The sequence below is a fragment of the Hoplias malabaricus genome, chromosome 9 (assembly GCF_029633855.1).
Source record: "Hoplias malabaricus isolate fHopMal1 chromosome 9, fHopMal1.hap1, whole genome shotgun sequence".
NCBI classification, from domain to species: Eukaryota; Metazoa; Chordata; class Actinopteri; order Characiformes; family Erythrinidae; genus Hoplias; species Hoplias malabaricus.
The window spans coordinates 27161591-27187337 of record NC_089808.1 but is presented as its reverse complement, the minus strand read 5'-3'; the positions used below and the strand labels follow the sequence as shown (position 1 = coordinate 27187337).

Below are 25747 nucleotides of genomic sequence, written 5' to 3'. Positions count from 1 at the left end.
TATAGGTACGTGAAGGACAGGACAGGTGAGTGATGTGTTGTGTTGTTATTGTGGCTGCTGGTGATGTATAATGTGAAGTTCACACGGAACTAGTGGCACTGAAAGTGCTTTAACGGTGCCATTGGGGCTAGGTACAGCCTCACCACGCAGGCCAGTGTTGCTTTAAGTTTGTTGATGGTTAAATGGATGGTAGGGCTGTAAATCTAGCTTTGAGGGGCAGTGTCTGGGATACCAGACTTCACTGTTGAGCCTTCCAGAGGTGCAGAAGTGAAAAGGTAATGTTGCAGTGGTGAGGTGGGTACACATGGGCTGGGCACAATAAATAGGCTTCAGTGTTAGGTGTAGCTGGTTGCTGATCAGATCACAGCAACTCTGCTGGTTTGAGTTAGGATTTATATGGCCAAAGGCAGATGATTAAAGGAATGATAAATGATTGCAAGTAGGAAGAGAGTAGAGTGGGCCCTATGTGAAGCTCTAATGGGTTGGCATCAGATAGTTTATATTTTATAATGTGTATAATTACAATTTGTGAAATTTCAAATGTTCTGCTCTTCAAAGCAACTGACCAGATTGTGACATGTTGTGGATAGAATTGGCCCTGTGAACACCATGCTAAATTTAGCAGTGAATTATACTCTTATTGATTTACTTTTCTAAATTCAGACATATGTACGCGCACTCACACACACACACACACACACACACAGTCACACAGTCAGTCGTAATAAACGTGGTGGGTTCTGGACTTGCTCAGGCCTTGTAATTACCATCCTCTCTTCTCCATAAATACCCATGACCCTGCGACCAGAAGCACACAGAAAGAAAGGGTGTGTGTGTGTCTGTGTGTGTGTTTGTGTGGGAACGAGGCTGTGAGAACTTAAGGAAACAGAAACAGCACAAGAGGAGCACTCTCACGTGCAAAGGCGTGTCTTAAAGGAAAAGAAGAATGAGAAAAGGAGAGGTCATTTTGCTTTTCAGTTTGGAAACAGTGAAAGCTAGAAGAAGTCATATAGGGAAGCAATATGAAGAAAACTGAAATGGTTTAGATTGGATATAATAGGACACAATGGCTATTTTTGGTGATGTTCAGTGTGCTGTCAAACAAAAAAGAGCAAAAAAATAAATAAATAAATAAAATAAAAAACAGTTCCATTCAGTTTAATTCTGTTTTTTAAAAAGTCTTTGTTCATTTCTGTAGAATGATACTATTTTTGATTTGTTTTTTCCTCATAGTGAATTCTGATTCACAAAAATGTTAAACATTGCCAGCGTTCAGAATAGACTTCAGCTGTGGTGATATACAATAAGTCTGGGATTGTTTTGAGTACATTTCCTTGTCTGTTCTTGTTTGACTGTCGTCATTGAATGAAATCCCACAATGTTAGTCAAGTAGATTAGCTTGAACACAATATGTTTGACCTCAGTCTCTCTCTCACTGTGATATTTGTAACCATTGAGGGGAGATCTCTCTCTGGTAAACCAACATTATTTTGGTGATGTAATATTACATTTATATTTATGCGTTTGTTTATCCAGAGTGGCTTACATTTATATGATTTTATATTGTGTTTTAGATGTAGGCGAGAAGTTTACCCCAGGTCCAGTCACTCTAATGGAAGGCAGCAGTCTTGTCCCTTAAACAATACCATGCCGTTTATCTGTTTGTATTTAGTTGTATGATATTATTGCTAATAATTTTATGACTGCTGTTTAGAATAATTTTATTTACATTGTTTTAATATTACCTCATTTTGCCTATACTTTGATTTAATATGAATCAGTTCTTGATGAATTATAAACACTACTATAATCAATTATACAAAATTAATTCAAATACCTTTATTTTTTGGTGTCCTTCAGACCTGTCAAAGAACCGTCTATGTGAGCTACCAGAGGAACTGTGCCATTTCATCTCCCTGGAGACACTCAGCATCTACCACAACTGTGTGCGCTCCCTGCCCCCTTCACTCTGTCAGCTACAGGCCCTCACCTACCTCAACCTCAGGTATACAGGGCCTTACCTACGTCTGTGTACCACATAAATACATCAATGTCACACAGACCTTTCTGTTTATTAACGGGGTATTTACAAATGATGACGAATCAGAAAGTTGTATAAGTGATTCAGATGTAGTTGATTAGCCAAAACTCATTTAATAAAATATATTTATCAACTTTGTCCATTGTTATAGAAAACAGTACATCATTAAAGAAAAAAAGTATTGCTATTAATCACATCATGAATAATTGCAGCCATTTAGTTTCCTTATATTTGGTGCTGGAGCCATACTGTTTTTTGGACATCATGAGTGTACAGCAGTTGTAAATAAACAATTTTGTTAGAGCTTCAAAAACTATGATAAAGATGTTGTATAGAATGTGATGTTTACAGCATACATCCATATTTTTTTCCTTTTTATTAATATTCTGTTAGCATTTTGCTATGGTTACGTCTGTCTATTACGGGTTCAGGATAAATGGAACACAAAGTGAAGCTTATTTACTAGTTTGTCATCTTTATCAATACTATTTAGTTGTGTGCTCATGTTACTTTTAAAGAGGTTCATTTTTTAATACTTAGCCAATACAAGTGCTTCAAGGCTTCAAGTGTTTTAAGTAATGTTAATTGTCAGGGTATAAAGTTCCATTACTTGCTGGCTGTGTAAACCTCATTGCTCCCAATATGGAGCCAAATTATTTAGCAAATTAGAAATACGTTTAGCATTTAAGATATGAAGAGAGGGTAATATTTAACATGTATGATACCTTTTTAAACATTCAGATATACATTTAACTTTATTAATTAGCAACAGGTTGACATGATTGTGTTTATAAAGAGGCTGAGCCTTTTGGGAATAAAGATAGGGAGAAGTTCACCATTCTGTGAAAGACAAACTGAAATTAAAGAATTAAAGAATAATTACAGAATAATGTTTTTCAATGTAAAATAACAAAACTGATATAGAGAAAACTTATTTCAAAAAGACAAAACCAGTCCATGTTCTGTATACATTACAAAAACATGGCTCGTCTGTAAGAGTCTGCATGCAAAACTAATCCAGAACCATCACACGTGGAACACAATTGCAGTGATTTATGAAACAAAAATCACTAACTGACAGAGTGAAATCCTGCAATAATGGGACATGAAAACATTACGAAACTACAGCAATTGGTCTCATCAGTTCCCAAATGTTTACAGATGGTTTTTAAAAGAAGAGATGATGTAACATAATGGTCAGCTAAGTTTTTTGGAATGTGTTGTTGGCATCAAATTCTAATGTTTTTCATTAACCTAAACTAAACGATTTTTAAAAGTTACAACTTTTAAAATATTATAATTTAATAATTTTTATTACATATAGGGTTTAAACTATTTGTACATCAGTGCATTTTGCTTTTATTTTGCACAGTGTTCAAACTTTTTGGGAAATTTTGTTTGTATATTGGATTTGTATTTGTGTGTTTCAGCCGTAATCAGCTATCCAGCTTGCCTCAATCAGTATGTCAGCTTCCTCTGCTGCGAGTTCTTGTTGTCAGCAACAACAAGTTATCAGTCCTGCCTGTTTCCATACACACCCTCACACACCTAAGACAACTGGTATGTACATCTCACCTCTTCCTCTTTTTTTCTGTTTCTCTCTCTCTACTTATTTGTCCTATTTTGTTTCTCTTGTCTTTGTACCAAATTTATTTTCATTTATGTTCCATATAAGTTTAGTATCTACAGGTTCTACTCAGCATTTTGACTTTATAATTTTTTTATTTTGAAGAAAATAATTCCACATTCAAAATTTCTTTATTTGTTTCAATGAGGTGTGAGTGGGAAATAATATTTTTATTACTGTAATGCTGTCATCCCTTGGTTATTACCATTTTAGCAACAAAAAGATTAAATATTTAATGCATAAATTATATATTTCTGCAAAACTATGAAGGCTAGTTCCTATAAGCTGTGCTTTCTTTGTCTGCAGGATGTAAGCTGTAATGAGCTACAGTGCTTACCAGCAGAGCTGGGTCAGCTGGAGTGTTTACGGGATTTGAACTTGAGGAGAAACCAGCTCACCACCCTGCCAGAGGGTTAGATCATCACAGTCTATCACACACACACACACACACACACACACACACACACCAAAGGGCTATCTCTATGGGGACCTGTAGCTAGACAACAGTCAGCAAGCTGTTTCATTCAACCTGCCAATGCCTAAGGGCAATGCTACGGTTAGGTTTATTAGTACTTCTATCAAATCTCCAGAGCATTACGCTCTCACTGTAAAGTTCCAACATTCAGGCATTCAATATTCAACAAGGTAAAACATTCAAGAATTAGCAATAGGCAATGTGGCAAATATATAACAGTACGTGTTTTCATAATGAAGTTGTAATAAGAAATGTGGCCATATATTAATGCAAAATATAAAAGCTATGATGATTTTGACTTACTTGTAAAATAAAGTTTAAGTAACAGTAATTATAAAAATAAACAGGTCTTAAATAATTTAATTGTTTTAATTAATACATTACCAATAATGTCTGGTATATATTCAGCTACAAACCACCATGTTGTTTATGAAGATCCTGTTCATTTTTTCTAGAGTTGGAATTGGAGTTTTCTGAAGCCTCAAACCTCATACTTTCACCTACAAGCATTATTTAAACTATAAGTCATAGAGAAACATAGAGACATTCTTCCATCACCTGTATATTTAAAATATTTTCAAAATACAGTTGTTGAGTTATGAGCATTTTTTTGGCACTATGGAGGGTACTCCATACAGCATGTGGGTAGAGGCTTTTGCAAAACTGCTATAAAATAAACAATACTTGTTTAGTTTGCACCAAATCTGGCATCAAAGTTTTCATTACCTGAACACTATAAAAAAATTATTTATTTATTACTTAGTAAATCTTTCCAAGCTTTTAGCATTCATTTCAATGAGACCCTATTATTTCTTATCTCTCAAAGTTTAAACAGTTGCCCACTACTAACTGAAAAACTTTATGTACATGTCCATAATCTAAACACTTACTTTTTTTACAGAATTGTCTGAGTTGCCACTTGTACGCTTGGATGTTTCATGCAACCGCATTTCACATGTTCCTGTGTGCTACCGGCACCTTCGGCACCTGCAGACCATCTCTTTGGACAACAACCCTCTGCAGATGCCTCCGGCCCAGATCTGCTCCAAAGGGAAGTACCACATCTTCAAATACCTGAACATGGAGGCATGCAAGAGGAGCCAGGACCCACTGGAGAGAGCACTGCGGCCCAGTGGCTTCAACAGCTGGTGAGAGAGGAAAAAGAGATAAAAGATGGCAAATTTGTTGACAGTGGAAAAATATTTAATTAATAGAAGAATATCTGATGGAGGGAGAGGTTGATGGTGGCAGGTGGTGGAGTCCTGGTTTAATTAGAATAAGTTCTAAAGAATTATAAACTGGGGTATATATATATATATTTCCTGTATAAAAGTACAAAAGCATGTAGTTGGTAATGTATTTGGGTATAAAAAAAATTAAAAGTACTCGGTTGTAGTTAATACAGTGTATAATTTTGTGACTTCAGTTGAACAGGTTTTCAAAATAAAATGTGGTAATACTATAAAACAACATCTACAGTAACTTATAGTAAATTAATATCACCAGAGGAAAGTATCCAGAATACCAGCTCACCAGTTTGTTTATTCTCCTCTTCCAGTCTTTCAGATCAGGAGCTGTTTCTGGGTCAGTATGGTGGTCTGGACTCTGGCTTCAATAGTGTAGACAGTGGCAGCAAGAGATGGTCAGGAAATGAGGTGAGTTGGGTTTTTTTTTCACAATTTCATAGAAAGTAAAATTCCACTGAGTACCAGTGCAGGCTTTGTGTTCAGGCTAACCTTTACTTCATTTCTGTTTCGGAAAAGTGCATGAATTTTCCCACTGAATTTATATAAAACAAAATTTGACTAACTGGAAAAACTGGAAGAAGTGTGTGACAGCAAGCCTAGGTAAAACTGTAAACCTGTCATTAAGTAAGCGTTTTACTTAATATCTGCATTGGCAGAACGAGTAAATAAACCAAATTATAATTATTATTCCAGTAATTCCAAACAAACCCAGTTATCAGACTCCCAAACACATTAAGCACAATGTTCTGCTTGTGGCTGTGAAAAGCAATGATGTTCACTCTTACCCTTCCTCTCTTATATTCTACTGAATAAACAAATGGGTTTTGTCTGATTTTGATCCTATATCAGCCTAAGGAAATTATTTTTTACTTTGTATATGAGTATTTTCATGTGTCTTCCTCCAGTCTACTGATGATTTTTCTGAGCGATCTCTGAGAATAGCTGAACTTTCCAGAGAGCAAACAAATCTACAGGAAGAAGAGGAGAAAGATATGCTGCTGAATACTCCCAAAGGTATTGTCCATCACAAGAACACACAGTATCATTCTTATTTATCACAAGTGCTATAGGAAGTATTCCTTTTGTGTTTCTTCCTCTCTCCCACACCCTTTCAGTGGTAAATGGAGATATGGAACAGGTAGATTTTATTGATAGCAGTGTAACAGAAGAGGAGGATGAGAGCTGCAAGCCAGAAACTCCTAGTCCTCAACAAACGTCACCCCAAAAGGTCTGTAGGATTCTAATATCAAGCTTAACATCAATGAAGTTATCCAAGCTATGCAAAACACTTTCAGTGATGTTTCGGTTTTAGTTTAAGTAAGGTCTGGGCTATTTGATGACAAGGCCATTGTTCTGCGATCACCTGCAGTTTATTGATAGCAGATATATAGTGCTTTTTTGCAGCTTTTTTGTCATTTAGGCCTTAAAGATAAGAAATTTGAAATTTTTCAAAACGTAGTTATTTATTTATAACAATGTTTTAGAACATTATTCATAACAACACTATGCTCAACACTTTGAGACTGAGTATCCTGACAAATGCTGTATAAATAAATGCATTTAAAAGTTTAAATGTTTCCTTGAAAGGTTTGATTATTACAATGTAAGAATGTGTGTCTCTATTATTTGTGTTATTCAGGAGAAGACTGAAAGCAGCAGGACCACACCCTCCCAGAGCCTAGACTCTGTGGGCTGCAGGTAAATCTCTATGTACACACTGCTGTGACAACATGAGGTTATCTTCCTGAGTAATATCCTGTATGTGGGAAGTTGAATATGATTTTGGTTTGTTAAATTACATGAATCATTTCAAATAATTGTTGTGTAATGTATGTTGTTTACTTACAAAAACATCTAATTAGAGAAAAATAATTCCTGCTTATCTTTCCTTTCTCTTTCCTCCTTCCTCCCTGCCCTCTACTGTTTTCCCTCATGTATTTGACAAGGTCAGCCTCTCAGTGTGTGTTTGCGGATCTGGGAAAAGTCAACAGTGGGGTTTTTTCATATATATTTAGAAATAGTTTAGTTTCCCCTCAGAGTTCATGGCTTCACGAATTCAAACAGTGGTTTTGGTTATTCAGTAATGACTGAGGGCCCATTCTCGGCAGCAGGAACTCGGCTCTTGCACTAGCAGCCATGGATGCACAGTCTTAATATTCAATCTCTGCTTTAGAGGGTATTCTTTCAGTTCCCGTTCCTACATATGCAAATCCTTAATGTGTTAATCCCCTTGCCATCAGTCTTTTGTGTTAAACTGGAATGTGTTGACAGTAACAGTGATCTCCACTGATTCCTCTTTGTAATGAAGCAGCATTTAGTGGCCTTGATGTAGATAGATAGATAGATACTTTATTGATCCCCAGGGGAAATTCAAGAAATGTGATGTGTCAGAGATTCTACTAAATTCATTTTAAGCATAACTGCCCTCATGTGGGGGACCCACTCTATGGAGCATAAACCGTTTCTTTCAGAAATTACAAAACATTTTGATTCTTTATCATATTCAGTTTTCTTATTATTTGTGTACAACTTTGTGGTACAATATTATAATATTTTATTATTTAATAGAAATGGTGCTGATGTAAAGTCAGTGCTGTTCGTTTAATATTCCAGTCTATGATGTGAAGTGGTGGTGTAATCTGTTGGAACTGAATTAGGTTATGGATTTGTGAGCAATCCTCTCATTCAGCTGCTCGTAATGCATTTTACCCTTTCAGTCATAAGACTCAATCACTCCAAGTGCTGCTGCTGGCATTTCTAGAGACAGGAAGTTTATAGTCATGGGTATTTTTTAAGGACATCATTTTTTCTGTTGATGATTTGTTGCCCTTTTCTTCCTCTGCCACTTTTGAAATATAAATTCTTCTCTCCTCTCTCTCTGTAGAAGGAGTATCGGCAGTGACTCAGCAGAAGGTTCACCGTCCAGTCCCACACTGGAAGAAAAGAAAAGGCCTGGCACACTGCAGCTGTGGCAGGAGAGAGAAAGAGCACAGCAGCAACAGCAAGAGAGGGCACGGGACAGCATGTGAGTTTAAGGGGACAATATGAAACACAGAAACACAACTGAAAGCCAAAAAAGAAAACTTCACCTCATTATGTAAGAACACAGAAAGCAGCATTGGAGAAGATGGTTGAGAATGATTGCTGTATTTACAAAAATATATAAACAAAATAATGCATACATAATTCCATAAAATATACAGGAAACAATAAGTTCAGTTCAGCAGCAATCCCACTGACATTTGATGACTCACATGAATGAGAGTTACTTCATTTGTTTATTGCATCATTAGTTATTGAAACCTAACTGTGTTAGCTGTCAGTTTAAACTGAAATAACATTCACCAGTGATAGTGCCACACAGTGTCATACAACTATATATATACCTCTTACTCTTAAAAATTGCATGTAGACATTTCCGTGACTTTTTACAGTGTGTTATTTTGTTTCAGTTTGCAGAAGACGGCAGCGAAAACAGGAAGTGTCTCAGTGGCGACAGCCAAACAGGCGGGAACAGGAAGTGTCTCGGGGTGAGAGAACTGAGACCTGCGCTGTGTTCTCTTCTGTGGTCGACTTTGAATGAGTGCAAGCATCTGCTTCAGTTTGAGTTCACCCCGTTTCATCTCAGCCCATTGATATTTAGATCTAGGGCTGAGTATCATTAAAACCTTTTATATAATTATTATACACTACTGAAACAGATATTTTTGTTGATACCATATATTTAGCTTTATTTCATAAATATTACAGAAGTTCAGCAAATTCATTTAAAAACATCACATTTTAAGCACATTCTTTGAGCATTTCTATAAGCCTGTTCATAATGAAAAACTATTTTGAAACAATCTCAGAAGATGATTAATGACTGAATGTACACCACACCCCCAGGTCCTCTGGTCAAATTACACATTTTGAAAAAAAAAAAAAAAAAAAAAAAAAAAAGCCAGTTGTTACAAAGAACAGAGCATATTTTAAAGGAGAGTTGGATGTAACAGGTTAGAATGTTAAATATTAGTTTGCTGATTTTAACAGAAAAGAAAACGTGTTTTTTGCTAGTCCTAGGAGCCTAATGTTTGGGATCTGTGACCTCATGCTTATTTAATGTGTTTGTCTCCCTCTAGTGTCGAATCTACAGAAGGCAGTGTGTCTGTTAATGGTCTCCGCCAGAGATGTCAGGTCAGTTTTAAGAGGGTTATTTTTAAAAATATTAAATGACAGTGATGATAATTGCTTACACATGATTTTACTGTTCCTAATATAGTCAAGAGTGACCACTGTAATGTATTTATTTCATGCACTATGTGTTGTATACTCTAATTTTAGAGTGCTGATCAGATGAGCTCTGCCTTTCAGTCAGTGTCTTTGCAGCGGTCAACAAGCCGCACAGGTAAAACAAACAAACAAAAAGATCTGCACCTTTTCATTGTGCTATTGAGCTCACACATTCTGTGAGTACAGCTGTGTAGTTTTTTTCTGAAATAATTACATTCGGTTCCTGTTGATTTTGTTTTTAGACTCTTCCTCCAGTAAGCCCTGCTCTCCAACTGGCTCTGCTCCCAAACCCAACAGCTTTCTCTTCCGTACCTCGTCCCGCTGCAGTGTCAAGCCTTCAGGTAAAATCAGACACATTTAGGCTTTGCACAAAGTTATTTATAGAATATTATTTATTTATACATATATATTTTTTACAAGTAACACTAGTTAATATATGGTATGTGAGTTCTAAGCAAAGTTTAAGTTAATGCAACTAAACCTTATGCAGAGGAAGTTATGATGTTAAGTGTAGATCGTTCATTTATATCATTGGAAGATATGTCTTTCACTAAAACTGTAAATGATCAAACCAAGGAGGTGCCAACTTTTTCCTGCAAAATCAAAGTTCTGTGAGATTTCAAGTGTTTGTATATATAGTGGGTTTTGTGTGTTTGTGTGTGTGTGTGTGTATTTCTCAGGCTCGGTGCAGTGTTTAGCTGAATCTGGTCGCAGCGAATCTCGCTCTACTCTCAAATCCCCTCGAGAGGAGAAAGCAGAAATCTCTCAGTTACGCAAGGTATAGATTATTCCCATCCTCTCTCCATCTTTCTCACATTTGTATTGTTTGTTCTGCTGATATATTGACTCAATATCACCTTTCCCTAGTGCCGTAGGACTGTTGAGAACATGATTAATGTGAATCTGAAGCTAAAATGGGAACTTTTTACTTGTGACTGATCATATTGAGTAAAATTTTTCATTCCACTTAAAAGATAAAATCATTTTCCAATCTTTTTTGGCCAAAATGAATTGACTTTACCTGCCTCAGAAACATTATTCTAAGTTTTGTTACACCACTGTGCACCAGCCATTTAGACCTGTTAAATGAATGATGATGAAACTTGAATAACATTACCCATAATTCAGCTTTACCCTGGTGGTGTCTGAATCCTCTTTGAAGAGAAATGAAGATTGATGGTCTTAGATCTTATCAGCGCTAGAGAAAACCAGAAAGAAAATTGAGTTCCCTTTAAAGTTCACTTGTATTGTGAGGACAAAAAAGGAGGGAGGTCGTTTGCAGCTGGTTCTCTCAGAGTTTCACTTTAACACATTCAAGTTTGGTTCTTTTAAAAAGAGCCATATTCCTGATTAACTTTCTTTTCATATAGTATTAAGGCTCTGAATGATTTATTATGGCTCTTAAAAACACCTGATTAATCATCTAAATAGTTTGGATATTACGTGACTACATGATAATTTTAAATGATCACAAATTTAAATATGTATCCTTGTCTAAGTTTCATGCATCTCCCTCTCTTTCTCTCACTCAGTCTCTGGAGTCTCGTCTGAAGATCACTCTTCCTGAAGAGCTTGGGGAAGCATTGTCTAACGGGACAGTCCTTTGCCAGCTAGTCAATCACATACGCCCTCGATCTGTGTCAATCATCCACATTCCCTCCCCTGCAGTGGTGAGTCCATAATGTGGCTCTATAAATTAACCTCTTAAATTATTATATATCAGTGTGATCAATAATAACATTCATGTCAATTCTCATGCCATTTTAAAATAGAATAGAATAAATCAAATCAAATAGTTTTCTAATTGTTCTGTTTAATCTGTTCAGCCAAAACTGAGCGCCGCGAAGTGTCGTCTTAATGTTGAAAACTTCATTGCTGCCTGCCGCAGGCTGGGTGTTCCTGAGGTAAATGAACTCCATGCTTGTTGTTATTTGAACTGTTTTCTAGTCTTTTCTATGTTGTGTTGTCTGAAGTGTGTGGCTTGTTAATATGAGTCTTGTTGCACTTGTTGGTTTTGTTGTCATTGTATTATTGCACTATTATTTCGATGCATTGTGCTTTACGCTCATTTCAACTCCTTTTTGCTGTTTCTCGTGTCTCTTTCTGCTTCCCCCTATTTCCTTTTCCACTTTCCCTTTCTTCATTTGTTTTTCTGTCTTTCCATCCTCGTATGCATTTCCTTGCAATCTATTTTCCCTGTCTGTTTCTCCCTTCTTTCTTCTGTCTCTCAGACGGAGATATGTTTTGCATCTGATATCCTGTGCAGTAAGCTACGTGCAGTGCAGCGCTGTGTGGAGGCTCTGTTGTCAATAGGAGGAGGAGAGGAGGAGCTGAAGGAGAAGAAAGTGCTCTCTCCCACTCTCTCTCCCTTCTCCATCGTTTCCACCGGCTTCCTGCTCTTCTACTGCCTCGCCATGGCCCTGCTCTACCTGCTCTACCACCACCTAACTGCATAGACTGTGTGTGTGTGTGTGTATGCAAATGTCTGTTGAGTCCTGTGTCCTAATCAGTGAGTGTTGCATTCACACATTAACAAAGCTTCCCAGCAGTGCACTTCTACAGAGCTGGCATGGGCTGTGACCTGTGAGGCATATGTTCCTCACCACAGGACGGAGCTGAATGGAAATGCAACCTATATAGGAAATTTTAAAGGCACTACCGTCAAAACAGCCTGGCAATGGCACCCGATACTGTACTGTTACACACTAAAAACTGAATAGGCACAGAATAAACACACTAGAGGTTTTAAGTTGTCTGTATTAACAGAGTTGTATATAAAATGTAGAATAGAAAAATAGCTACAAATTGCCTTGTCATGATTTATTCCTAAAAATAGAAATGCAAGGAAGGGTTCTTCAGAGTAGCTGCATTCCCTCAAGAAGCTTTCAGTCGATGGTTCTTTAAAGACCCACTTTTCTAAATGAGATACGTATGGGTGAAATAAAACTATAATTATTTAAATACTATGATAACATTTTTCACACTCACAATATTTCTTTTAAAAAATATTTCTGTAAACACGAATCTATTTAAAAAACATGTTCAAGAACGAAGTGTTTCATCACTCCATAGAACCCTTTAGCACCTTCATTTTTCATCGTTTACTATTGTGTAGGAACGAAGAGGTGTTCTGGGTCAACTTTTTATTTGAACTAACTGACACTAAAAGCATCGAGAAGCTCCTTAAAAGGCCATTAGTTCTGGATGAACTTATTTCTAAAACTCACTTTTTAAAAATAATAACTGTTTCTTAGTGTCCACTTTCCAAAGGGCTTCTGCACCGCTTTGCCTTAGCATACGCACAGTCAGTCTTCAGGATGGTGTAGTATTTTGTACGTGTCCTTGAGGAACAGTGTCTTTTATAAAGGCTGCTTCTGCACATTGTGTGTATGAATTGTGTGCAAATAATACCATCTTCTCAAATCCTGTTAGAAAGGGCTTTAAAGTTTCGACCACTGTCTCTCAGTGTTTGCAAATGTAAGTGCCTCCAATGTCTGACTGAAGCTACTTTTTTTATAAACTCTTTCCAGTCTCCCCAAGGCCCATTTACTGTTATTTAAATAGACAATATTTTACAGCAGTGTGTACATAGATGTTTAACAGGAACAATGCTCCTATTGATTTTATCTCATTGAAACTGAGCAATGACACCTTTCAAAACTCACCCAGGGTTCAGGGACTGGGATTCAATGTCTGAGGTTCTTTTCTTTGTTGTCGTTTTTAACTGTGACCACCAGGAGGCACCAGTGTTGCACTCCAAGCTAATCCCTTTGTTTTATGGTACAGAAGTTATGTTTAAAAATTGTTATGTTTTTTTGCGTGTATATTTGTTCCCAACAGCTTACTGTATTATTACAAGTAACTGGTTAAATTATTGTTTATTTATTCATGCATTCCTGTGCTGAGCAGCAGTACTGAGTGAAAGTAGGGCTCCTAATAAGAATCCTTGCCGATCACTGAAAACTTCAGTGATGTAATGGCCTTTGTTGTGAACTAAAAACTAAAAACGTACAGCTTTATAAAGTCTGTTTGGTCGCTCTGGTCAAATGTCATGATGTGTTGATTTTTGCTGTAAATATTTGTACACAACAGTGAAAATGCTTCTTAAAATTTTAATGCTCAATAACTTTATCACCTGTTTGATTGCTAAATTTACAACACACATTTAAAAAATTTTCTCCAATGTCAATTTTAGTAAACTGCAGAGAAAAAATGATACAGAGGCTTGTTCACAAAAGAGAATGTGTTATTTTCACTTAGAGAAATCAATACAGCATGTTATTAGAACAGGAAAGACTGAATAATACACACAGAGGACCACAAAGTCGGTAAAAGGTAGATATCTATTCCACATCAGTAACTATGTGCCTATAATATTGCTTGTATTTATGTATACGTTTGAGCAAATACACACTTCATAGAAGTCCTTCTTCAAATTGATTTCCATTTAATTACATGGCACTAAAACCTTCCTAAGCCTCTATTGCCAGGTTCTAAATGTGTCAGTAGCGTTGTTTTTAGGCTCATAATGTGTTGTGAGTACCCATGTTCCCCCAGTACTGTATGCTGCTGTTGCTTTTGTGTTCTCTGCATAGTTAATGTGATTTAGCAGCTTTGCAGACAGTTGACTAACGAGCAAACGCTCATCTGGAGAGAGTGATAAGGGCACATAGGAGAGGAGAGAGAGAGAAAGGCGAAGAGAAAAAGGGAGGGTGAATGGATAGGAAAGTGAGGCAAGAAAACGAATGTGCAGAAATGGGTTAATTTTCACTTATCCTGATTATGGCAGAATCCCTCTCACTGAGGTTGTTAATGCCTTACACCCATTTTAAAGAAGCTCTCACACGTAATACGTCTGGATGGGAAATGTTTATAAAGCATTCAACTGATTCCTCTGTAAAGTCACAGCTGAAACAGCAGATTATTAATCACATTTCCAGCGTACAGAAATTAATTTTCTTGAAAGGCACGTCTCAAAACTAAATTAGTTATTAGAGGTGAGCAATTCTAGCAAATCAGATTAGAAACTTTGCTTTAGCACACACTATGAAAAATACCCTGAAAAGAACTAGCTACAAGTGTTGCCCTTATCTTCTTTTCACCTACTTTAGATGCACAAGTTTTTTTTTTGGAATGAGATTTGCAATAATGGTTCAACCAAAATGTCTAACGTAGTGACGCGAAATTGCGAGAGCATCAAACTCACTGGTTTAGAGTTGAATATCAATCTTTAGAGAAACTGTTAATGAAGCAAAGAGGAAGTTGTATTTTGTAATATTTATGTCCTGCTTAAGGAAGTTAATTTCTAAGTTTATATAGATTATGATTTTTTTTTTTTGTTGTTGTTTGTTTGTTGTAAAGAAATTATTAAAAAAAACAAAATGGATCATAGTTGTGTGCTGCTTCCATTGTGCATTTATGTAAAATCTCTTCTGTTGTGTTACGCCTGCAGTTGTGTTTATGTTTCAGCTTTTCTCTGCCTGTCTGTTTCTCATGCATTTACTCTTCCCTCTTGGGGTTTTGTCAGTACCTTTAAGTCAGTAGCCACTGATTCCTTATGCTGAAGGTAAGTGATTAATTCATTTTTACCACGAGAGTGGAGAGAATTACAGCAGCAGGGTGCATGAGTTTGTTTCTTGTTGCAACATGTCCAATATCTTTACTGTGTGCTCTCCTGTAGCTTCACAGTGTGGAGAGAAACCGAACACACTTCCTTTTTCACTGCACAAACGCATGGCTCTTAGATTAAGGAACTCAGGTGGCTGCATTTCCATGTAGAAATTACAACTGGAAATGAAGCGGGATTAGGCTGTGTGCATGCTGTTAGTGCTGCTTTTGTCTGTCTTTTCCTGACTAATCCTGGAACTGATTAATGTGGCACAGTTCCATTTGTGGGGGACCTCTGCACTAAAGCTGTGTTCACAAACCACATACGTTATGTATTTAACATCACCATAAAAAATAGTATTTCCAAATAGTGCTTTACTGTGGGTAACATACTGAGTGGTACAGGGATACTGTCCACTGTGGGCATGCGCGTTCAACTCCGAGGCCACAGCTTGTTTAATCACCTTTGAAAGCCACACCAAGGTCCCCATGCTTGATCTGAAGTTTGGGCTGGAGGGTATCAAGACCTCCAGTACTGGGGATTTGTAGCAAGGGAGCTATGTACACCAGAGCATCATTTAACATCTTTGAGAATTGCTGGAGTGGCATCAGTGATCCAAATTTGGTCCTACATCAGGACCTCACCTCAGTAATGTGTACGTGTGTCATCAAATTCTCACAGATATTTTCATACACCCAGTCTAAGAGTTCCTACAGACTACCTAGTAAGTAAGCTAGGATGAGCAGGTGTCCATAACCACTTGGTAATATAGTGTGTGGTTTGGGACACAAGTCTGCACTAATATTTTGAAGGAGATATAATGACCTTCATCTGCTCAAGCATTGAGCACTATACTAACAATGTACCAGCTGAAGCAGCTGCACATGTGTTTACGGTCACATCCCCAGTCTAAAGCTTCATATAGAGAGGTATAAAGCCTCCAGCCTTGGCCTGTTGAGCAGTGGCACTGCATTCTCTGAGCGAAAAGAGATTCATCTAATATCTTTAAGATGATCTTGGCCGGCATTTGGGATTCAGATTTATGATCTTATGTACGTATCAGAACTTGCTAATGCTCTTGTGGCTGAATGCCAGTGAATACTCACAGCAATGTTGTAATATCATCACTAAAGCCTTTCCAAAAAGTGTTTATGAAACTAACCTTGATGTCCCTAATTTTAGAAGAAATGTTGTAAGACCACGGTCACGTGGCATAATATTAGAGGTTTTATAAATCAGTTCAGACCGCATTATGTTTACTCCGATAACTATGATTGGCATTCTTGAGGAACATATGGTCTAATAGAGTCAGGGGCTCATTTGAAGGTAAATGGATGCAGATAGATTAGTGAGAAATGAGAGCCAGTTACTGAGAACCACCGGCTGCTGTTAGGGACAAATCACAGATCCACACTGAGAAATGACAGCTACTGAGAAGGGCAGGCTAATGATAGATTGTTACTGAGAAAGGCTGTAGTTAGTGAGAAATGACAGACACTGAGAAGTGGGTAATGCATTGTGGCTACACCCCGGTTTTCAGAATGCATCAAGGGCACTTGGAGTTGAGTGACAGAGGTAGTGAACCTTCAGAATAGAGCGAATGTCCATGAACACAATTTGAATGAGCATGCTAATGTACTTTAGACAGGATTTGTAAAATCTGGATTCTGTGTAATTCAGACTAGTGAAAGAAAAATAACTGTCCAAAAGTTATTCGGATTGAGGTATCTGTGTAATTAAAGCCAACCAGCCCTCAATAATTGAACCAGCAATTCTCAACACTTTAGTGCAGTCGTCCTCAAGAAATAACCCTTTCAATGCCAATCCATGCCAGTGTTTTCCTCTACATATAAAGGTGTAGGTGCATGTGACTGTGAAGGTCCCAACATGATTTGCATGGCTTTTTATACTATTTTCTCACATTTATTAGGAGTCGCTGTGTCCATCTCAGCTGATCCTGGAGGAAGAGGGTCTGAGCCGCATTGCCACCACTGTCCAGACATTGGTGGACCTGCCAGTATCTGGTCCACGCCGCACCTCCCGCCAGGAACCTTCTGGCCTGCTCCTTCACTCTTCTGTCCAAAACACGGACAACTCATAGTAATGAATACATACAACTCCCAAAGTCTTATACAGTCATATGAAATGTTTTAGAGATTTTTGGTCAATTACATGTGTTGTTGTATGTCTTAGAGATATGTATCTACAGAGAACACACTTCTCCCCATTTTAATGATAAATTTTCACAGCTTTTTTTGAATTGATCACATTGTGAAAAAAACAACAACACCACCAAACTGGTTACAAATCGACCAAGGATCTTCAGAACTTTTGTATAAGACTGGAATTGAACCTGTTTAAAAGAACAAATGACTTAAAATACAGACATTCAATGTTTTCCAGATAGCGAATGAACATGTACAGCTGTGCGGATGTATAGTTCCTCTTATGATTTCTCCTGTGAGCTGTTTACGAACAATTTTCAGACAACTGCAAGTATTGAGCATGATCAAAGAAAATAAAACATAAATATACACCTGACAAATTGAGTCCCTTTTTTCTAGCGTCCAAATAATGGCCACACTTCAAGATGATGCATGCACGCAAAATATTTACTTGACACACAAATGAACCTCGTGGCCGAGGTACTCTTGCTATAATCGTTTTGTTGGTGCTTGTTTATAATTGAAAATTAATTATGTCTGTAATCTGGGGTCTATTACAATGCAAAGTTAATTGGTTTTCCACAGGTAATTACTCTTGCATAGGAGTGGTTGTGGCAGTCTACAGATAAGCCCAAAGTCATTAGAGCGCTATGATAAGCTAATGCAAGCTCATAAGCACCAGAAATGACATGATGATAAAACACTAGGTAAGCACTGGGATTATATACGAATAAGGGATGCCATTAATAGAAAACAGATATTAGGAGTTTAACCTGCAGAATGAAAGTAAAGTGGTGGAATTTCCTAACAGTTAATCCCATTTAATCTAACATCTGAAGATCACATATGTGTTTGTTCAGCTGTTAGTGTAGTTGGCTCGTTAAGCAAAAAAAGCTGGATGACACTTTAAATTACAGCCCATTAATTAGGGAGTAAATACTTATAAGAAAAACATAGGTATAAAGTTAAGGGTATGATAATAGGTGTACATGGTTCTTACTGTGTACCTTACAAATATTTTAAATAAAAAAACAAAATATACATTTCTGTGTAAGTACCAGTGATGTAGGGTGTGATTTAATGTAAGTAAAGGGTATAATAGATTTATACCATTCTGACCAGGTGTCTTACAGACATTAAGAATGGATTACAAATATTACTGGGTAATTTGCAAATATTTTTATAACTAGGGGCTGTGCACACATGGCTAGCTAGCATGGCTAGATGTAAGGACCACTATAATAATATATTACTTACTGGATATTTTACACACTATTTTTATCCTTTATATAGAGGCCGTACATTGTAAATGTATTGCACTGATCAAATAGACCATTCTTATCTGGCCACTTGGTGGGTACAACAGAGAACATACATCAGCTTTGCTTTTCCTTTTTCTTGCTTCCCCAGCTCATCTTTCTTGGTCATCTTCACATAATAGGTTATCAGGGTATACCATCCCATTTATTTAGTTATATATATTTTTTTTTTACAACACTGAAAATGAAGTAATGGGCGGCACGATGGCGCAGCAGGTAGTGTCGCAGTCACACAGCTCCAGGGACCTGGAGGTTGTAGTTCAATTCCCACTCTGGGTGACTGTCTGTGAGGTGTTGGAGTGTTCTCCTCGTGTCCGTGTGGGTTTCCTCCGGATGCTCCGGTTTCCTCCCACAGTCCAAAAATACACGTTGGTAGGTGGATTGGCTACTTAAAAGTGTCCGTAGGAGTGAGTGTGTGTGTGCTGCCCTGTGAAGGACTGGCGCCCCCTCCAGGGTGTATTCCCGCCTTGCGCCCAATGACTCCAGGTATCCTCTGGACCCACCGTGACCCTGAATTGGATAAGCGCTTACAGATAATGAGTGAATGAATGAATGAAAATCAAGTAAATGTGTGCTCTAATGACACTAACACTCCAGCGGAGAATGTCACTCCAGTGTGGAGATAAATGTTACAAATTACAGTGTTTAATAATATTTGAAGAGGAACTTAGTGTTAAGTATGGTTTAGTACCTTGTACCTTCCTGTAATGATGGCAGTACGGGCTGTAATCTAAAGTATAGCTTTGAACCCTGTGCTCCCCTGTACCCCTAAGTGTTGGGTAAGTATAGATTAGCACCCTGTAATTTCCTATAACTTGCTCTTAACCACACTGTAATGTAAGCAGTGCAGGCAGTAATCTAAAGTGTTACTTTGTACCCTGTACTCTCCAGTGAGTAAGTCCTAAGTATTGTATCCTCTGTTTACCTCTTTCTTACTCTTTAAGTACCTTGCAATATAATGAGCAATGCAGGCTGTAATATATAGTGTGTTTTAGCACGCTGTACTTTCCTGTAATTAACCACTAAGTACGCTGTAAGTATATCTTAGTACCCTGTATAATGTAAAATAAGCTGCATGGGCTGTAAATTGAAGTGGCAGGAATTTGAATTAAATTCATCATCATATGAAAGACACATAATTACTCCAGGATCAGATTCACTCCTGAACAAGTCTTCGGTCAAATGGCCGCTGCAGTGCCTCGGTGTAGGAACAACTTATTCATTCAGGTGTTAAAAGAGAGTTATAAAACTATTCCAAACCCGTCTATAGTTGTTAAAACAACAAATCATTTGCTGAAATAGTCGGCCAGAGACATAGAGTAAATAAAAAAATAATTTGTTAATCTGACCAGTCTGACCATCAAATTGTGTTCACTTTTTAAGGCCTGTTGCTAACCCCACAAGTACAAAGATAATAATAATAATAATAATAATACAATGTTAATAAAAAAAAAGCTTTTTGCCACTCTCACCACTGGTAAAAATACATTTAATATGTATAACTTCAGTGTGAAAAATATCAGTCATATGTCATATTAAAAAGCTTCTAAATTATTTGGTCGATGTCCTACAGATGAGACAAATTTTCATCAAAAAGATTAAATAAATAAATTAGAAGTCAGAAAGGATCCAAAGCATATTATATACCACCTGTGAAACACTGTGGTGTGTGCATATGGTTGCCAAAAAACTGGCTTGCTGTGCTTTATTGATGATGTTATTGCCAATGGTGACAGCAGGAAGAATAATGAAATGTACAGAAGCATCTTAACTGCTCAGATCCAACCAAATGCCTCAACTTCACCCACTAGTAAAGCATCGTTAGAGATTTTGGGGTCAACTTTTAGACCTTAAGGCAGGTCTCCTTTTTAAAATTAATTAATTATTTATTTAATGAAACATAAAAACTGCCATCACCTCCTTCATTAATTGTTTAATTTTAAATCCTGTCTGTTGGAGTACAGAGCCAATGAGTATATAATACAACAAACAAGCTCTTCAAGTATTGCTTTTAAGAATTATACATTGTTTATGGATAACAGTTAAATCATAAAACAAACTTGTGCAACTTAAACATCCATGTCTTTTCTGTTCCCAGAAAATCCCAAAGAGCCACAACTGAGAAATGGTATTCTACTAGCATAACTCAGAGGGCACTATGTGCATACAGCATCTCAAAACACAACCCACTGGACCTCAACTCACACAGAATACAAAAGCCCTTTGAGCTCATGGCCCAATGCCACAACAATCAACTCAACCTAACAACAAACAGCTCGTTGTGATTTGCTAGAGGTCTAACATGTCCAGTAGGAGTCTTTCCCTTGTTAAAATGCACAAAAGCAATTTAGAGCAAAACCAGCTTGTTCATGACCAGCTTTCTTAAAATGTTAATTTCTTAAAATGTGTTGAGAATACCATAAGATCACTGGAAAATATTAATGTGGTAAACAATTACTTTTACTATCAAGTCAAACATCAATCAATTAAAAATGAAGACATGGAAAAGTGTTAACTAGAGCAAAGCCAAAGAAGAATACATGATGGTTCCCTAAAGAACATTTCTATGGACAGTCCTTATGTTATAAAAATGTTATACAGATTTTTGTTTTTCATTTGAAACCTAAACCATTTTTTCTAGTCCACCCAGGCATTTATGAAAAACTAAACAGGAAAAACAGGTCATTTTGAATGTTTTTTTTTTTGTAATGTCATTTACATATATTAAAGTATTTACATATATATTTATCTTTTCAGCCCACAGCAGATTAGTCTGCACGTTCACTTTGATGTTCTAAGGAAAATGAAAACTGCTTGACTGTCTCTGAAAGATAAATGTATATATATATATATATATATATATAGAGAGAGAGAGAGAGAGAGATTGCTATATACTATGGAAAGCTGGACCGTCCCCTATATTCTCACTACGCACGTTGCATATGGCCCCACAAATTAACGAAGGCCCCCTTGTCTCAAGTTAGAGAGAGTTTGTATATAATCAGAAGTTGAAGAGAAACTATCCTTCAGGAAACGAAAAGAGGAAAAAGAGACTCAACAAGACTGAGCTGTGGGAACAGCAGTAAGGTAAACCTATGACTGTTCTTCTCGAGGTTGGATTATTAATAAATAATAGTCTACATACATAGCGGTGGGAATTGAGAGGTGGCGTGCACTGTGCAGTTGGTTTCCATGACCTTAAACAAACACACCAATACTGTCACTCTAAAAGTTTCTTACTATTTAATTCCACATTAAAAAAATAACATAGTTATTTCTCAGTGCTAAGTTGAGTTTTCCATAGAGTTCAATAGCGAAGCAGCAAAGTGCAGCAAAACGAGATGAGTCATTGGATAAATGCTGGGCTTTGTCCCCCCCCATCGAACGCTCAGCGTCTCTGGGGGTCTATGGGCCAGTGGGCTGGCCTCGGCTGGCCCGGACGCTCAGCTCCTGCATGATGATTGGATGATCTGTCTGAGGCTGAATCCCTTTTTGATTGACAGTGAAATGAGCGAATCAGTGATCCTTTGGTGTAAAGATCCGTGGGAGCATTAAATTTTCATTCTATTCTGAGTTGAACCGGAGACTTTCTTAAAACTCTTAGCGAAATTTTCTTTGTTAAAAACGAATAGCGACAAATCGAGCTTTTGTTTCAGGTGGGATTTTTTGTAGCTGCTTGTGTTTGGAGACTGACTTCTATCACACTTTCTGATTTTTATTGCAGTTTCTGTCCAACGGGTGCTGCTGAGTCCCTCCACCGTTACAAAGCACTGACAGGCGGACACACTTCACATGGGCCAAGGCCGTTTAAGCAGCCTAGCTCTGCTGGCCATTGAGAGGACACTAGTCAAGTCCCTGGAAAAGACGCCTTGTTGGTACGACAGGGTCACAGATCATTTTCTTGAAAAGGAACGGAGGGTAGAATTTACGTATAAATAAATTTTATGATGTAGGCCGAATTTTTATTTATTTATTTTTTTAATAAAAACTGTTTGTTTACACCACATTTTTCTCTGCATACAGCTGGTTGTTTATTCTTAAGCCAAAAAAGGAGGGCGAGTACTAGTGGAGAGTCTGGTGCAACTGTCAAAATATGGTCATATTTTGGCTCAGAGTTCAAAATTGTTGTTTAGGGCCCTCAGGAAAGTCTGGGCCAGCTCTGGGTGCAGGTGATTCCTCTTCTTCTTGCTCTGGGTTCAACTCCGGGTTCAACATATAGGGTTGGATAGTGCCTGTTTTCACGTGCAGTTAACACTCAGCTTAAACATGAGATGCGTGTGGCGTTGCCGGCAACAGCTTATTTCCATGAAAGTTACAGAGCCCTTAAATGGCTCATTATGAAATGGACTGAAACTGGCGAGAATAGAGCTGGTGATATCTTTTTATGTGAGAGTATTTTTGTCCAAAGAACTTCATGAACATGTTTTGTATAGCCCATAGACCTATTCTAATTTGTTTAAAAACAGGTATAATATGTCCCCTTTAAGATTTTCACTTTAGATTTCCACTTCAACATCCACTTCTCCACAAGTTGGTTAAACAGTAAACAAGTCTATCTTTTCATGTGATCTTCACCAAACACTGCTTAAAAGAAGCATTGTGATTTCTTACTTTGACTGGCAATATGACATACTGAATTACATACTGATTTCTGCAGGACTTGAAATTGTGGCTTACATCTCAACTAGGGCAGAAATCTTTGGAAATGTCTACAATGACTCGACCCATGGGATCTTTTAAACGAGATGAACCTTAGTCAAACACATGAAAAACATGCGTACCATCAGCACAGTGTAACCTCTAGTGGCAGAACTGTACAAAGATGCAAGTAACATTATATCTGTGGTAAACATTGTGTCACGAAAGTCTATTTGCTTCTCACATCTTCTATCCATTTTCAATCTAAAGCGGTATTTCCCTGGAGATAATGTCTAATTTTCTGGCCTGCCAGAACCCTATGGGATAGTACCATTTTCAAAATCATTGATTTATATCTGCAAATATTACAATTTAAAACTCTGTGACCTCATTACATGTTGGGACAAAATCTGTTTATCATCCCCAATGGCAAATAGATAACATGAAATGAACCAAACAAGGTGAAGCCCATTCTGCTTGAAGCCATTTGGATCAGAAGGGAAGCAGCAGAGAAGGGAGGTACGTGCTATGGTAAAACAGCAGGCTGTTTTCACCAATGGAGCGTATAATTCAGTAAACAGAAAGAAAACTACATGGAGATACATTTGTAAAACTGTCTCTAAAGCTATGTAAATATATGGTGATATGGCTATGGTGGTAAAAATACCCAGAGTTATCCTCCTCACTTCAACAGTCACTTCAGTGATTTTTTTTTTTTTTTTTTTTTTTTTTTTTTTTTCCCTGGGTTGGTTGTTTTTTTTCCCTGGTTGAATAGGCTGACAGGCTCTGGGTGCCATCTGCTGCTGTCTCCAATTCTGCCTCAAACTGGCAGTCTACAGAGGCAGGGCTTATCATGTTTACAATAACACATACTAACATTTCAGACTTGATAACAAACAACATGTATTCACTTCAATGTGAATTAATAGTTCAGTAAGATTCAAAATATCATTGAAGGGGCTCCTAATATGTGCAGTGGTCTAAGCTTTGGCCCGATCAGCTGGAGATCACAGATTGGAATCAAGGTGATGGTGTCTGAGGCCTCATTCACTTGGTGAGTAAAACAACCTCCTCTAGCCATCACTGACCATAGTGCTGGCTAACACAGGTGTTTATCGGCTGATGTGATAGATCTAGGCAGTGTGCGTTCTTCATTAACATGCTAAGCTGTTCATTCCATTGGATTAGTAGCAATTCAGAAAATGGTGGGCTGGCAAAAACTCTGGATAAACAAATAGATATATAATAGTGTATTATTTTGATTTCAAATATGGTTACCTAGAGTACATTGACATTAAATTAATATAGGTATCCTGAAGTCAAACCTGATACTTATAGAACTACATTTTATGCTGTTAATATTTGGGCATTTAAAAAAAAAAAAAAATCATCCCCATATATATATATATATATATATATATATATATATATATATATATTAATGTAGGCAGACACTATGTCAGGGTGTACCACCATTGGTCACATACATTGCTGTATTTTGTATGATTATTATTTCATAATCACCATTCTGTAAATATACCATTAGCCTCCTGCAGATTGTTTCTGCACATTGTAGAAATGTGGATGTGCTGTGCTACAAGGCCACCATTACTATTAAGTGATATAGATGTCTGAGGTAAAGTAAATAACACTATTACATAAAAATAAAAAATTGATCAGAAAATCATACATTTTGTTGTCAATACCCAGTACTATGAAAGGTAGGTCTGAGATTAAAAGCATTATAAATTATTCTAGAGAACTGCTGTTTTCACAGCAAAGCAAATTCACCCCTCCTGTTTGTGTTCATTCAGAAGCTCTGTGACATTTAAGGTTAAAGGGTGTGTTTGAGTAAGAAGCCAACTGTAGCTTGTTCCTGTTTCAAGTTGTACGCTTTTATTTACAGTTTGAATTACCACAGAAACTCATTTGTAACTTGAGCTGTTTCATTTTGTAGCACTTTCAGTATGAGTTTACTTTAATGCTGATAGTGGTCTCCCGAATTTTGATCTGCTCCACCTTAAATAATGTAACTGTAAAAGCAAATATAAGTGAGTATTACCCACCTATGGAGCAGGAATAGAGCAACATTGCTATTTATTTTCATGCTTTTCAACGTTCTGAGGTCTCTCCACTGTCCAGACATGTCTAAATGCTGTTTCTCAGCTGAGCCTGAGAGGGCAGCAGAGGGAGAGAGCTCCTGAGCCAATTCAGAGAGAGTAACTTAGCTTGTATCTCATTTACTGAGCCAGGGCTGCGGACAAACACCAGACTTTTTCCAGCACACAAGCACACCAGTGGTCTAGCAATTGGTAAGGAAACATCCACTGAACTTAATAAAAAAAAACACTGGAT

The 25747-nt window shown here is 37.3% G+C and overlaps 1 protein-coding gene across 2 annotated transcripts in view; it reads left to right on the top strand.

Moving 5' to 3' along the window:
* The window catches only part of lrch4 (leucine-rich repeats and calponin homology (CH) domain containing 4), a 39775-nt gene extending 21973 nt beyond the window's left edge, over nt 1-17802 (top strand). Inside the window, exons 2-18 of one of the 2 annotated variants that reach the window (XM_066680668.1) lie at nt 1861-2005; nt 3472-3601; nt 3975-4080; nt 5045-5291; nt 5702-5798; nt 6296-6404; nt 6506-6618; nt 7030-7088; nt 8275-8415; nt 8843-8920; nt 9512-9566; nt 9714-9777; nt 9905-10003; nt 10343-10440; nt 11195-11332; nt 11489-11566; nt 17201-17802. In XM_066680668.1, the coding sequence (XP_066536765.1) occupies nt 1861-2005; nt 3472-3601; nt 3975-4080; nt 5045-5291; nt 5702-5798; nt 6296-6404; nt 6506-6618; nt 7030-7088; nt 8275-8415; nt 8843-8920; nt 9512-9566; nt 9714-9777; nt 9905-10003; nt 10343-10440; nt 11195-11332; nt 11489-11566; nt 17201-17371 (1928 nt within the window). In that variant the 3' untranslated portion in view covers nt 17372-17802. Of the gene's footprint in view, nt 1-1860; nt 2006-3471; nt 3602-3974; nt 4081-5044; nt 5292-5701; nt 5799-6295; nt 6405-6505; nt 6619-7029; nt 7089-8274; nt 8416-8842; nt 8921-9511; nt 9567-9713; nt 9778-9904; nt 10004-10342; nt 10441-11194; nt 11333-11488; nt 11567-11893 lie in introns of both variants that reach the window. The other variant, XM_066680667.1, reaches the window with a different exon arrangement.
* Nucleotides 17803-25747: the final 7945 nt, after the last annotated feature.